At 44.1% G+C, this 12,747-nt stretch overlaps 1 protein-coding gene across 1 annotated transcript in view; it reads right to left on the bottom strand.

Moving 5' to 3' along the window:
* The window catches only part of SCAMP2 (secretory carrier membrane protein 2), a 50,053-nt gene that overhangs the window by 12,538 nt on the left and 24,768 nt on the right, over positions 1-12,747 (bottom strand). Inside the window, exons 2-6 of the mRNA XM_040413745.1 lie at positions 12,612-12,692; positions 12,213-12,299; positions 10,732-10,843; positions 3,382-3,510; positions 1,648-1,810 (exon numbers count right to left, since the gene is read on the bottom strand). Coding sequence (XP_040269679.1) covers positions 1,648-1,810; positions 3,382-3,510; positions 10,732-10,843; positions 12,213-12,299; positions 12,612-12,692 — 572 coding nt within the window. The remainder of the gene's footprint in view (positions 1-1,647; positions 1,811-3,381; positions 3,511-10,731; positions 10,844-12,212; positions 12,300-12,611; positions 12,693-12,747) is intronic.

The raw sequence follows: 12,747 nt of genomic DNA, 5'->3' as shown, positions 1-12,747 counted from the left end.
CCAAAACAACTGTTCTTAAAAAGAAGGAACGCACCGTTGAGCTCAGCAACACCAAAAGACCTGGAAGACCACGGAAAACAACTGTGGTGGATGACCGAAGAATTCTTTCCCTGGTGAAGAAAACACCCTTCACAACAGTTGGCCAGATCAAGAAGACTCTCCAGGAGGTAGGTGTATGTGTGTCAAAGTCAACAATCAAGAGAAGACTTCACCGGAGTGAATACAGAGGGTTCACCACAAGATGTAAACCATTGGTGAGCCTCAAAAACAGGAAGGCCAGATTAGAGTTTGCCAAACGACATCTAAAAAAGCCTTCACAGTTCTGGAACAACATCCTATGGACAGATGAGACCAAGATCAACTTGTACCAGAGTGATGGGAAGAGAAGAGTATGGAAAAGTAAAGGAACTGCTCATGATCCTAAGCATACCAGCTCATCAGTGAAGCATGGTGGTGGTAGTTTCATGGCGTGAGCATGTATGGCTGCCAATGGAACTGGTTCTTTTGTATTTTTTGATGATGTGACTGCTGACAAAAGCAGCAGGATGAATTCTGAAGTGTTTCGGGCAATATTATCTGCTCATATTCAGCCAAAGGCTTCAGAACTCATTGGACGGCGCTTCACAGTGCAGATGGACAATGACCTAAAACATACTGCAAAAGCAACCAAAGACCCTTTTTAAGGGAAAGAAGTGGAATGTTATGCAATGGCCAAGTCAATCACCTGACCTGAATCCGATTGAGCATGCATTTCACTTGCTGAAGACAAAACTGAAGGGAAAATGCCCCAAGAACAAGCAGGATCTGAAGACAGTTGCAGTAGAGGCCTGGCAGAGCATCACCAGGTATGAAACCCAGCATCTGGTGATGTCTATGCGTTCCAGACTTCAGGCTGTAATTGACTGCAAAGGATTTGCAACCAAGTATTAAAAAGTGAAAGTTTGATCTATGATTATTATTATGTCCCATTACTTTTGGTCCCTTAACAAGTGGGAGGCACATATGCAAACTGTTGTAATTCCTACACCGTTCACCTGATTGGGATGTAAAGACCCTTAAATTAAAGCTGACAGTCTGCAGTTAAAGCACATCTTGTTCGTTTTATTTGAAATCCATTGTGGTGGTGTATAGAGTCAAAAATGTTAGAATTGTGTCAATGTCCCAATATTTATGGACCTGACTATGTGCTGTGTAACCAATGGACAGAAGCAGACTTCACATCCATAAGTAGGATGGCAGCAGTCACGTGATTTATCCATGTGACTGCTTCCTCGGCCCTCCCGCGCTGCCACCACTTTTGTGCAGATCACTGAACTGTAGCAGAACACATTCAGCAATTTGAATTGCACTGGACACGTTGACTTTCTCCATAGAAGCCCCACTCACCGGGGAAAATGAAACAGACCCCTATGGCGACATTAGTTACTAGCAAAGCTGATCTAGTCCACAGGGTCTGACAGGCAGGCACCTGAACTGTCTCTGCTAGACTGCAGGAATTGTAAAACAGCAATGCCAAGACATTGCTGCAGCCGGTAGTGGTCCTCAATATTTGTGCGGCAGCTAGGTTTTCCTGCCCGTTTCAATCACAATGCCAGACACTGTACTTCTAGACATGGAGAATAATTCCAGGTCACAAGGACACATTACCTGAATGCTTTGTAGATTGGCCGGTACCAGCACATAAAGGCACAAGGTGTGAACAAAACAAGCCACAGGATGGACAGGCCAAAATCCACACCACCAACTTCACTTGCAGAGATGAAATAGGCCAAGCAAGCCAGAAAATTAAGTAGAAGTGTGACTGTGTGCACTAAAGAAAAAAGCACAGTTTGAATTCAGACACAGACACTTTTCTGCTCATAGGTATATTATGCTACATTTCTGCAGACAGCATATAAATTGAACATCTGTAACTTTACATATCTGTGACAAAGGATAATTTGCAGTATCCAGTACCTGTTTAAAAGAAGCATCAAAATATGCAAAAATGACGACAAGAAAAATGCAACGCATGCGTAGGTTTCTCCTAACTCCATCCATTAGCACTGTACATTTGAACTGTGTAAAATACAATAGTGACCTAACTGTGTGACCTAACAGATCAGGATATTTTCTCATGAGAACTTTATATATAATGTAGCCTGCAGTAGGAGACTCTGCTGCTAGAACCGAGACCTAAAATCTTACATTAAACTGTAAGGCTGGCCATACACACAGACCGCCACCTCTCCCAAAACACCACACATGCATACTCAGCGTGGCGAAAAGTACATTATTCAATGGGGAGAAGAGTGTAAGCCTCTAGCTTCAATGATGCCTAATCATCTCTGGGAACTTAAAGGGGCTGTCTAACTTCAGCAAATAGAATTATGTACAGAAAATTAATATAAGCCACTTACTAATGTATTGTTATTATCCATATTGCCTCCTATGCTGTCTGGATTCATTTTTCCATCACATTATACACTGCTCGCTTCCATGGTTACGACCACCCAGCAATCCATCAGCGGTGGCCGTGCTTGCAGGGTGGTCATAACCATGAAATAAGCAGTGTATAATGTGCTGAAAGAATGAATCCAGCCAGCAAAGGGAGCAATATGGATAACAATACATTAGTAAGTGGCTTGCATTAACTTCCTCTACATGATAAATGCCACTTGCTGAAGTCAGACAACCCTTTTAAGGATCAGGCATGTTGAAATCCAGCAACTCGATACTTCCCTTTGATGGGTGCATGCTTGGCTAACATTAACTGGATTTTCCCACTAACACTTATCCCTGATCCACATAATAGAAGATAAGTGCCTGATTTCTGGAGGTCCAACTGCTGTGACCCCCAGTGAATGTGACAATGGAGGTCCCGGACTCCTCTATTAGAATGGTGCACAAGCATGGCCACAGCGCCATTCACTTCTATGTGACTGCTGGGGATAGCACCAAGCACTGTACTCATAAGTCCCATTGGAGTGAATAAAATTTTGGTCACCCATACTCATCATGGCTCCAATCTTCGAGGACGCCGGGCCTCCATTTGTGTGATCACTGGGGGGCTCATCAGTCAGATTTAATATCTATTTAATAATGTACATAGATGGGTTATTAGATTAAATTACTTTTCGCATTTTAACAAGTATAGGCATCTTAACGATAATAATCTGTGCTCAGAAACAGTCGATAATGGGGAACCCACAGAATTCTATATGTAACTTTAGACGGGATAAAGCAGTTATTTAACTTTTTAGTTAGACTTTAAAAGAAGACTGTGATAAATTATGCTTTAAGCAGACATGAATCCCTTCTGAGGCAGTCATTAGGGTCAAATATAAGCATGTATGTGTCAATCTAAATTTCCAAAAATGCAGTGGACATGCAGATACTTACACATCCATAGGTAGTAGAGCATTTTACAGGTGCGCTGATAATCAGCTGGAATGTCTACTGAGAAGTCCTGGTAGAAGCACGGCTTGATGGGACACTTGGGAGGAAGAGGAGGCCAGTTATTCTGTCTTACTGTAAAAAGGAGAAAAAGTCAGTCAGGAAGAATGTATTGCTTAAAGGGGATTACTATGGTTTTTAACAGATATGCTATTGTAGTTGCTTACACCTCATGTACTTTGCCAACCCGTTTTCACCATGATCACTCTAGCTCCATCCTGTATGTAGCACTTCCTGTTGCTCTAGCCAACCAAACCCATGATGCACTTCTTTCTCTGCCACAGCTCCAGCACCGCCCCTAGTTTATAGCTCCTCCCAACCAGCTATTTACATACACATTCCCCTATCACTGCACCTGTTTGACACCCCCATGGCCATAACATCACAGGAATCAAGAAAGAACTGCATGGACCTATTGAGAAGCTGAAGATTGCCCGCTACCTTTTTTGGTACTTCATTGATGTATTACTTTAATTGAAAAATAGAAAAAGAAAAAAACAAAAACCCACACAGCTCACCTAGAAACCTACCACTAGATTTGTCACGTAGGGTGAAAGGCAGCACGGACCATTCCTTGGACTCCAGACATAGGAGATAACATCTCAAAAACTATAGCGGGTGTAACATGGGTGCTGGATCCAGTATTAGTTTTTCAGAAATTACTTTAAAGGGGTTGCACCATGAAAAACACTCCACGTTTTTCAAACCAGCACCTGCACCTCCGGGTCCGCAATTCCAATCCCGAAAAAAATAGAACATTGCAACACAGCAATTGCGGACAAGAATATGCATTTTCTATTAAGTGCCGGCGATGTGCGGTCCGCAAAATGCGGAACGCACATTGCTGATGTCCGTGTTTTGCAGATCCACGGATCCGCAAAACACACACGGATGTGTGAATGGACCCTTAAGGGGATGTCTCACTTCAGTAAGTGGCATTTATCATGTAGAGAAAGTGAACACAGGCACTCACTAATGTATTGTTATTATCCATATTGCTTCCTTTGCTGGCTGGCTTCATTTCTCCATCACATTATACACTGCTCGTTTCCATGGTTAAAGACCACCCTGCAATCCAGCAGTGGTGGTCGTGCTTGCACAATATAGGAAAAAACCCCCATGGTCCCGGCCACCAGAGGAGCTGATGCTTTTTCCTATAATGTGCAAGCACAACTGCCACTGATGAATTGCAGGGTGGTGTGTATTACCTTTCTCTACATGATAAATGTAATTTGCTGAAGTGAGACAACTCTTTAAAGCGAGGTTCACACAACCTAATTTTGAAGCTCTTATGTAGTAAGCAGGAGAAATCGGCCTCTGAAATCCTAGTGCATCCTTTTGGTGTATTTTTATTTTTTTTATCTGCAGCATTTTCAGTTGCATCAACGCCTGCAAAAAGGTGTGCCAAATAGCCAATGAAGCCAATGAAGTATGTTTTGGCAAAATTATCTTCTAAACCTCTAACCCTTAGGTTACCGGAGGTTTTTTCGTTTTCGCGGTTTCATTTTTCTTCCCCATCTTCCTTGAGCAATAACTTTTTTAATTTTATGTTCACAAAGATGTCTGAGGGCTTATTTTTTTGCAGGACAAGTTGTACTTCCTAATGCCACCATTTAATATGGCATACGATTAAGTGGGAAGGAGGAATAAAATTTCAATTCCAATGGGGTGGAATTAGAACAAATGAAATTCCTCCACTGTTTTAAGGGTTTTGTCCCTACTGCGTTCCATTTATGGCAAAACTGACCTGTGCCTGTCATTCTCTGGGTCAGTACGATTAAAAGATACCACATATGTGTAGGTTTTATATCTCTAAATACTATGAACATAAATTAAAACTTTAAAAAAAAAAAAAATATGTATATATTTTTTTTTTTACATCACCATATTCTGACCCCCATAACTTTTTTTTCTAGTTATATTTACTGAGCTGTATAGGGGCTCATTTTTTGAAGGACAATCTGTAGTTTTATCTATTCCATTTTGGAGTGTGTGTCACTTTTTGACCACATATTACATTTTTTGGGGGTAAGAGAAACGATGAAAAAAAGGCAAATCGGCCATTTTCACGCTTTTTTCCCGTTCCATTTGCCGTACTGGAAAAATACTTTATATTTTAATAGTACAGGCATTTTCGGACACGTTGATGCCCATGAGGTTTATATTTTTAGTTCTTTATGTATTTATTTTACAGAAAGGGGGGGGCGATTTAAATTTTTTCCAAATTAAATAGTGTATTGAAATCAGTTACCGGCATCCTCACTAGCCGCAGAGGATGCCGGTAAGAAGACCGGAAGTGTGAGCTTCCGGTTTTACACCCTTTAGATCAGGGATGGCCAACCTGTGGCTCTCCAGCTGTTGTAAAACTACAACTCCCACCATGCCCTGCTGTAGGCTGATAGCTGTAGGCTGTCTGGGCATGCTGGGAGTTGTAGTTTTGCAACAGCTGGAGAGCCGCAGGTTGGCCAGCCCTGCTTTAGATGCTCTCCACTTGATCACTGCATCTAAAGGCTTTAATGACTGCATACGCCATTATTGCCGGTTGCGGTCATTAGCTGCAGGTCTCTGCTGTTTGAAACAGCAGAGACCCGCCGGCCACGACGCCTGCTAGACGCGCGAACGGGCACCATGTCTGCCCATCGGTCCAGCGCTGTTCATATACAGTTCTGGTAGCGACACGTGCCAATTCTTAGTGTATTTAAAAAAAGGCCCTGTAAAAATACTCGCCCCTGTGAACCATGGCACATATTTTCGAATATTCCACGACTTTCCCTTCTTGGCACTGAAATTCCAAGTTGAGGAGTATAGTTCAGGGGAAAAAGACTCGGTAAACTTGTAATTTTATACATTTAAATCTCTGCTGTTGTGAGCTGAATAGCCAAATGGATTGCCTTATTGGTGACTGACAGCCATCTTTGCATATTTACCTGCTCTGTGGGTCCACCACTGTCTTTTCTGTGCTCCAATCCCTGCAAGTAAACTTCTGCCATGCGCAGTCACCTGTGCCAACTCAGCCAATGTTTGACAGCATGTCTCCAAGTGGCATGCATCTCTTGGGGACACATCAGTGCTGCATCCAGCCATTGACTGCAGCAATGAACATGACCCCGTCCATGCTGGATGTTTACATGCGGGGACAGAGGTGCAGTAAAGTCAGCAGTGGACCGACGAAGCTGGAAATTAGTGTCAGGGCAGGTAACTATGCTTCCTTTGAATGAGGACAGTGTAAAAAAATCTATATGAAGTTGGACAACAAAAGGGGTTGTATCATCTCAGGAGCCCAATGTCTGATAGGTGTGGGTCCCACCTTTGGGACCTGCACCTATACTTAGAGTGCAGCTGGCAAAGTCCCGCAGGGCGCACCATGCATGCATGGCCGCCCTCCATTTATTCCTATGGGAGCACTAAAAATAGAGCGTTGGCTCGGCTATTTCCGTCAGCCCCATAGAAGTGAATGGAGAACTGGTTGCGCTTGCGTGGTACAACTCCCATTAATTTTAATGGGACTTCTAAAAAATAGCCAAGTGTGCCATTCACTATTTTCAGCGATACCATAGGAATGAAGGGTGAGATAAATATCTTGGTCAAATGCCAACTTTGTATAAAAAAATGGGAAAAGTTGTCTTTTGCCAAGATATTTCTCTCACCCAGCATGGGTATATGTAAAAAGACACCCCAAAACACATTCCCCAACTTCTCCTGAATACGGAGATACCAGATGTGTGACACTTTTTTGCAGCCTAGGTGGGCAAAGGGGCCCATATTCCAAAGAGCACCTTTCGGATTTCACGCGTCATTTTTTACAGAATTTGATTTCAAACTCCTTACCACACATTTGGGCCCCTAGAATGCCAGGGCAGTATAACTACCCCACAAGTGACCCCATTTTGGAAAGAAGAGACCCCAAGGTATTCGCTGATGGGCATAGTGAGTTCATGGAAGTTTTTATTTTTTGTCACAAGTTAGTGGAATATGAGACTTTGTATGAAAAAAAAAAAAATATAAAAAAAATCATCATTTTCCACTAACTTGTGACAAAAAATAAAAAATTCTAGGAACTCGCCATGCCCCTCACGGAATACCTTGGGGTGTCTTCTTTCCAAAATGGGGTCACTTGTGGGGTAGTTATACTGCCCTGGCATTTTCCAGGGGCCCTAATGTGTGGTAAGTAGGTAAATGACCAGTGAAATCCGAAAGGTGCTCTTTGGAATATGGGCCCCTTTGCCCACCTAGGCTGCAAAAAAGTGTCACACATCTGGTATCTCCGTACTCGGGAGAAGTTGGGGAATGTGTTTTGGGGTGTCTTTTTACATATACCCATGCTGGGTGAGAGAAATATCTTGGCAAAAGACAACTTTTCCCATTTTTTTATACAAAGTTGGCATTTGACCAAGATATTTATCTCACCCAGCATGGGTATATGTAAAATGACACCCCAAAACACATTCCCCAACTTCTCCTGAGTACGGCGATACCAGATGTGTGACACTTTTTTGCAGCCTAGATGCGCAAAGGGGCCCAAATTCCTTTTAGGAGGGCATTTTTAGACATTTGGATACCAGACTTCTTCTCACGCTTTGGGGCCCCTAGAATGCCAGGGCAGTATAAATACCCCACATGTGACCCCATTTTGGAAAGAAGACACCCCAAGGTATTCAATGAGGGGCATGGCGAGTTCATAGAAATTTTTTTTTTTTGGCACAAGTTAGCGGAAATTGATATTTTTTATTTTTTTCTCACAAAGTCTCCCGTTCCGCTAACTTGGGACAAAAATTTCAATCTTTCATGGACTCAATATGCCCCTCACGGAATACCTGGGGGTGTCTTCTTTCCGAAATGGGGTCACATGTGGGGTATTTATACTGCCCTGGCATTCTAGGGGCCCTAAAGCGTGAGAAGAAGTCTGGAATATAAATGTCTAAAAAATTTTACGCATTTGGATTCCGTGAGGGGTATGGTGAGTTCATGTGAGATTTAATTTTTTGTCACAAGTTAGTGGAATATGAGACTTTGTAAGAAAAAAAAATAATAATTCCGCTAACTTGGGCCAAAAAAATGTCTGAATGGAGCCTTACAGGGGGGTGATCAATGACAGGGGGGTGATCAATGACAGGGGGGTTGATCAATGACAGGGGGGTTGATCAATGACAGGGGGGGTGATCAATGACAGGGGGGGTGATCAATGACAGGGGGGGTGATCAATGACAGGGGGGGTGATCAATGACAGGGGGGGTGATCAATGACAGGGGGGGTGATCAATGACAGGGGGGGTGATCAATGACAGGGGGGGTGATCAATGACAGGGGGGGTGATCAATGACAGGGGGGGTGATCAATGACAGGGGGGGTGATCAATGACAGGGGGGGTGATCAATGACAGGGGGGGTGATCAATGACAGGGGGGTGATCAGGGAGTCTATATGGGGTGATAACCACAGTCATTGATCATGCCCCTGTAAGGCTTCATTCAGACGTCCGGATGCGTTTTGCGGATCCGATCCATCTATCAGTGGATCCGTAAAAATCATGCGGACGTCTGAATGGAGCTTTACAGGGGGGTGATCAATGACAGGGGGGTAATCAATGACAGGGGGGTAATCAATGACAGGGGGGTAATCAATGACAGGGGGGTAATCAATGACAGGGGGGTAATCAATGACAGGGGGGTAATCAATGACAGGGGGGTAATCAATGACAGGGGGGTAATCAATGACAGGGGGGTAATCAATGACAGGGGGGTAATCAATGACAGGGGGGTAATCAATGACAGGGGGGTGATCAGGGAGTCTATATGGGGTGATCACCACAGTCATTGATCATGCCCCTGTAAGGCTTCATTCAGACGTCCGGATGCGTTTTGCGGATCCGATCCATCTATCAGTGGATCCGTAAAAATCATGCGGACGTCTGAATGGAGCTTTACAGGGGGGTAATCAATGACAGGGGGGTAATCAATGACAGGGGGGTGATCAGGGAGTCTATATGGGGTGATCACCACAGTCATTGATCATGCCCCTGTAAGGCTTCATTCAGACGTCCGGATGCGTTTTGCGGATCCGATCCATCTATCAGTGGATCCGTAAAAATCATGCGGACGTCTGAATGGAGCTTTACAGGGGGGTGATCAATGACAGGGGGGTAATCAATGACAGGGGGGTGATCAGGGAGTCTATATGGGGTGATCACCACAGTCATTGATCATGCCCCTGTAAGGCTTCATTCAGACGTCCGGATGCGTTTTGCGGATCCGATCCATCTATCAGTGGATCCGTAAAAATCATGCGGACGTCTGAATGGAGCTTTACAGGGGGGTGATCAATGACAGGGGGGTAATCAATGACAGGGGGGTGATCAGGGAGTCTATATGGGGTGATCACCACAGTCATTGATCATGCCCCTGTAAGGCTTCATTCAGACGTCCGGATGCGTTTTGCGGATCCGATCCATCTATCAGTGGATCCGTAAAAATCATGCGGACATCTGAATGGAGCTTTACAGGGGGTTGATCAATGACAGGGGGGTAATCAATGACAGGGGGGTAATCAATGACAGGGGGGTAATCAATGACAGGGGGGTAATCAATGACAGGGGGGTGATCAGGGAGTCTATATGGGGTGATCAGGGGTGATCAGGGGCTAATAAGGGGTTAATAAGTGACGGGGGGGGGGGGGTGTAGTGTAGTGTAGTGGTGCTTGGTGGGACTTTACTGAGCTACCTGTGTCCTCTGGTGGTCGATCCAAACAAATGGGACCACCAGAGGACCAGGTAGCAGGTATATTAGACGCTGTTATCAAAACAGCGTCTAATATACCTGTTAGGGGTTAAAAAAAACACATCTCCAGCCTGCCAGCGAACGATCGCCGCTGGCAGGCTGGAGATCAACTCTCTTACCTTCCGTTCCTGTGAGCGCGCGCGCCTGTGTGCGCGCGTTCACAGGAAATCTCGCGTCTCGCGAGAGGACGCGCCGGCGCGTCCAGGAGGAATGAATCAACCACCTCCAGGACGCGTCTGTGCGTACAGCGGTCCGGAGGTGGTTAAGGAGAACTTCCCCTAAAATCAAAGACACCAGCAAACTTATTTTTTCTGCCTGTAGTTTATAAAACTTTTTTCCCCAATTGTTTCTGATTCAGGGTATTTGCTTTTATGTGGTATCAGATAATTCACAGATGTCTAGTAAGAGGGTTTCCAGCAAAGAACGGCAATATAATCTCTCAAGACCAGAAGCAGAAGACCCGATATAGAATATATAGGTATGAGAAGGAAATAAGCACACACCCCGAGACCTCCGTGTACTCACAGTTAATATTTACATTCCTCGTCTCCTTTTCTTTCCGCTCAATCTCAGCAGCTTTCCTGTCCAGCTCCTCTTGTTGCTGCAGAAGACTCGCTTGTGCTGCCGCTGCTACTGCCTATGAGAACAAGGACAAAAGGAGTGAAAAACACACACTTCACCCTCTATGAAAAACTATTACCAGAAAACTATGGGAATAATTAGTTACCTATCTTACTTAAAGGGGCTGTCCAGTCAGCTAAATGAACTGGGAATCAATTGTCTGCTCGCTTTTCTCATAATGATGACGAGGGATGAGCAAATTGACTTCGGATGAAACATCCAAAGTCGATTCGCATAAAACTTCGTTCTAATACTGTCCGGAGCAGGGGCTCCGTACAGTATTAGAATGTATGGGCTCTGATGAGCCGAAGTTATTGCTACCACTTGGAACCGAACCAGAGTTTGGGAAATGGTTTTTACAGTACAAATTAATTTATGAAGTTATTGCGCGAAGTCTCGTGGGACTCCGTGAAGCAATAACTTTGGCTCATCGGAGCCGATACATTCTAATACTGTACGGAGCCCCTGCTCCACACAGTATTAGAACAACTTTTTATGCGAATAGACTTCGGATGTTTCATCCGAAGTTGATTCGCTCATCCCTAATGACCGATCCTCAGTATAGGTTATTAATATTGTATCAGCGGGGTCTCACTTCCGGCACCCTCACCGATCCGCTGTTTCCAAAGGACAGTGCTGCGTTCTATTCAATGTTAACCTGCTCACTGTCGACATTGCAGAGATGGAGCAGTGTAATTACATTTGCTCTGTCCCAGTCATTTGAATGGGACAGAGGAGCTGTACATACACATGTATGCTCGGCACAACTGAGTGTGCTTGTGTTCTCAATAGGGAGAGGGGAATAAGCCTCTGGCAGCAGCTTGAATCCACTGAGGACATTTTGAAATCTACAGTCAGAGAAAGGCACGACACCCCTGATACACTTCTGATAGTCATTCGGTCCTTCCAAAATGGCCAGGTTTGGCCCCATAACTTGTGACCAGAGATGTGTACAAAGCTTAAAAGTGACCACTGATGTCATTTTCCATTCCAATTTGCATCTTGAATGGGGCTAATCCACAAGCTGATACCACTCCAAGAAAGGACAGAAAACCGTGGCGGGTCTGGAAAATGTATGAAAATAAACTGTACTGCATGAATGGCTGTGTGGAGTCTTATTGAAAACTATGGGAGGCAGTTTCCACGTGGCTGCCACACAGCTTTTGGTGTAGAATTAGTGTTAAAATCTGCATATAAAAAAAAAAAAAAAAAAAAAAAAAAAAAAAAAGCGTGGACAAGAGGCTCACAAATGCCACTTGCAGCATACACTAGAGAGCCACATATCATTACTAGTGGTGTAGCGGTCATCTTTTTGTCTCTACAAGTACAAATATGGGGGCCACACTCTCTATAAAGTCTATTTAACCAGAGCTCCCAAAACGTACCTGCGGAGACGGATCTATGGAAGGCTGCAGAACAGCAGGCTGAGAAGGCAACACCGGCTGTATCGGCACAGTTTTCTGATTCGTTGTCTGCAAGCAAGCAATATAGAGGTATGAAATCATCAAATAAATGAACGGTTGCTTTCAGGAAGGGACAAGTGACCTCGGCAGAGATGACATTTTTCACTTGTCTTGCTGTATACATATACGTTTCCTCTATCACATGTGACCAGTTAGGTAGTGGAAATGGATCATATGGTGTGAAATGTCAGACTGTGCATGGCTGATTGATACAAGTACATAATTACTGCTGACAACACGCATGGAGCACATGAAAGTAATAAAGTGAATACATGGAACCAGCGCAGTGGGAATGGACAGTCCAATATGGTTTATACGCACCAAGCGGGAATTTTCAGAGAAAGGATTGAATTCTTCTATGTTCCCATGGCTGCCGCTTGTGATTTGTGTGACTGCAGGATCCTATAAAAAGAACAGGAAATACGTCAAATGTTATGGATGGAGAGATGCATAACCA

This window comes from Bufo bufo, chromosome 1, assembly GCF_905171765.1.
Source record: "Bufo bufo chromosome 1, aBufBuf1.1, whole genome shotgun sequence".
NCBI classification, from domain to species: domain Eukaryota; kingdom Metazoa; phylum Chordata; class Amphibia; order Anura; family Bufonidae; genus Bufo; species Bufo bufo.
The sequence above is the reverse complement of the archived record's forward strand: the minus strand, read 5'-3'. Positions and strand labels throughout refer to the sequence as shown.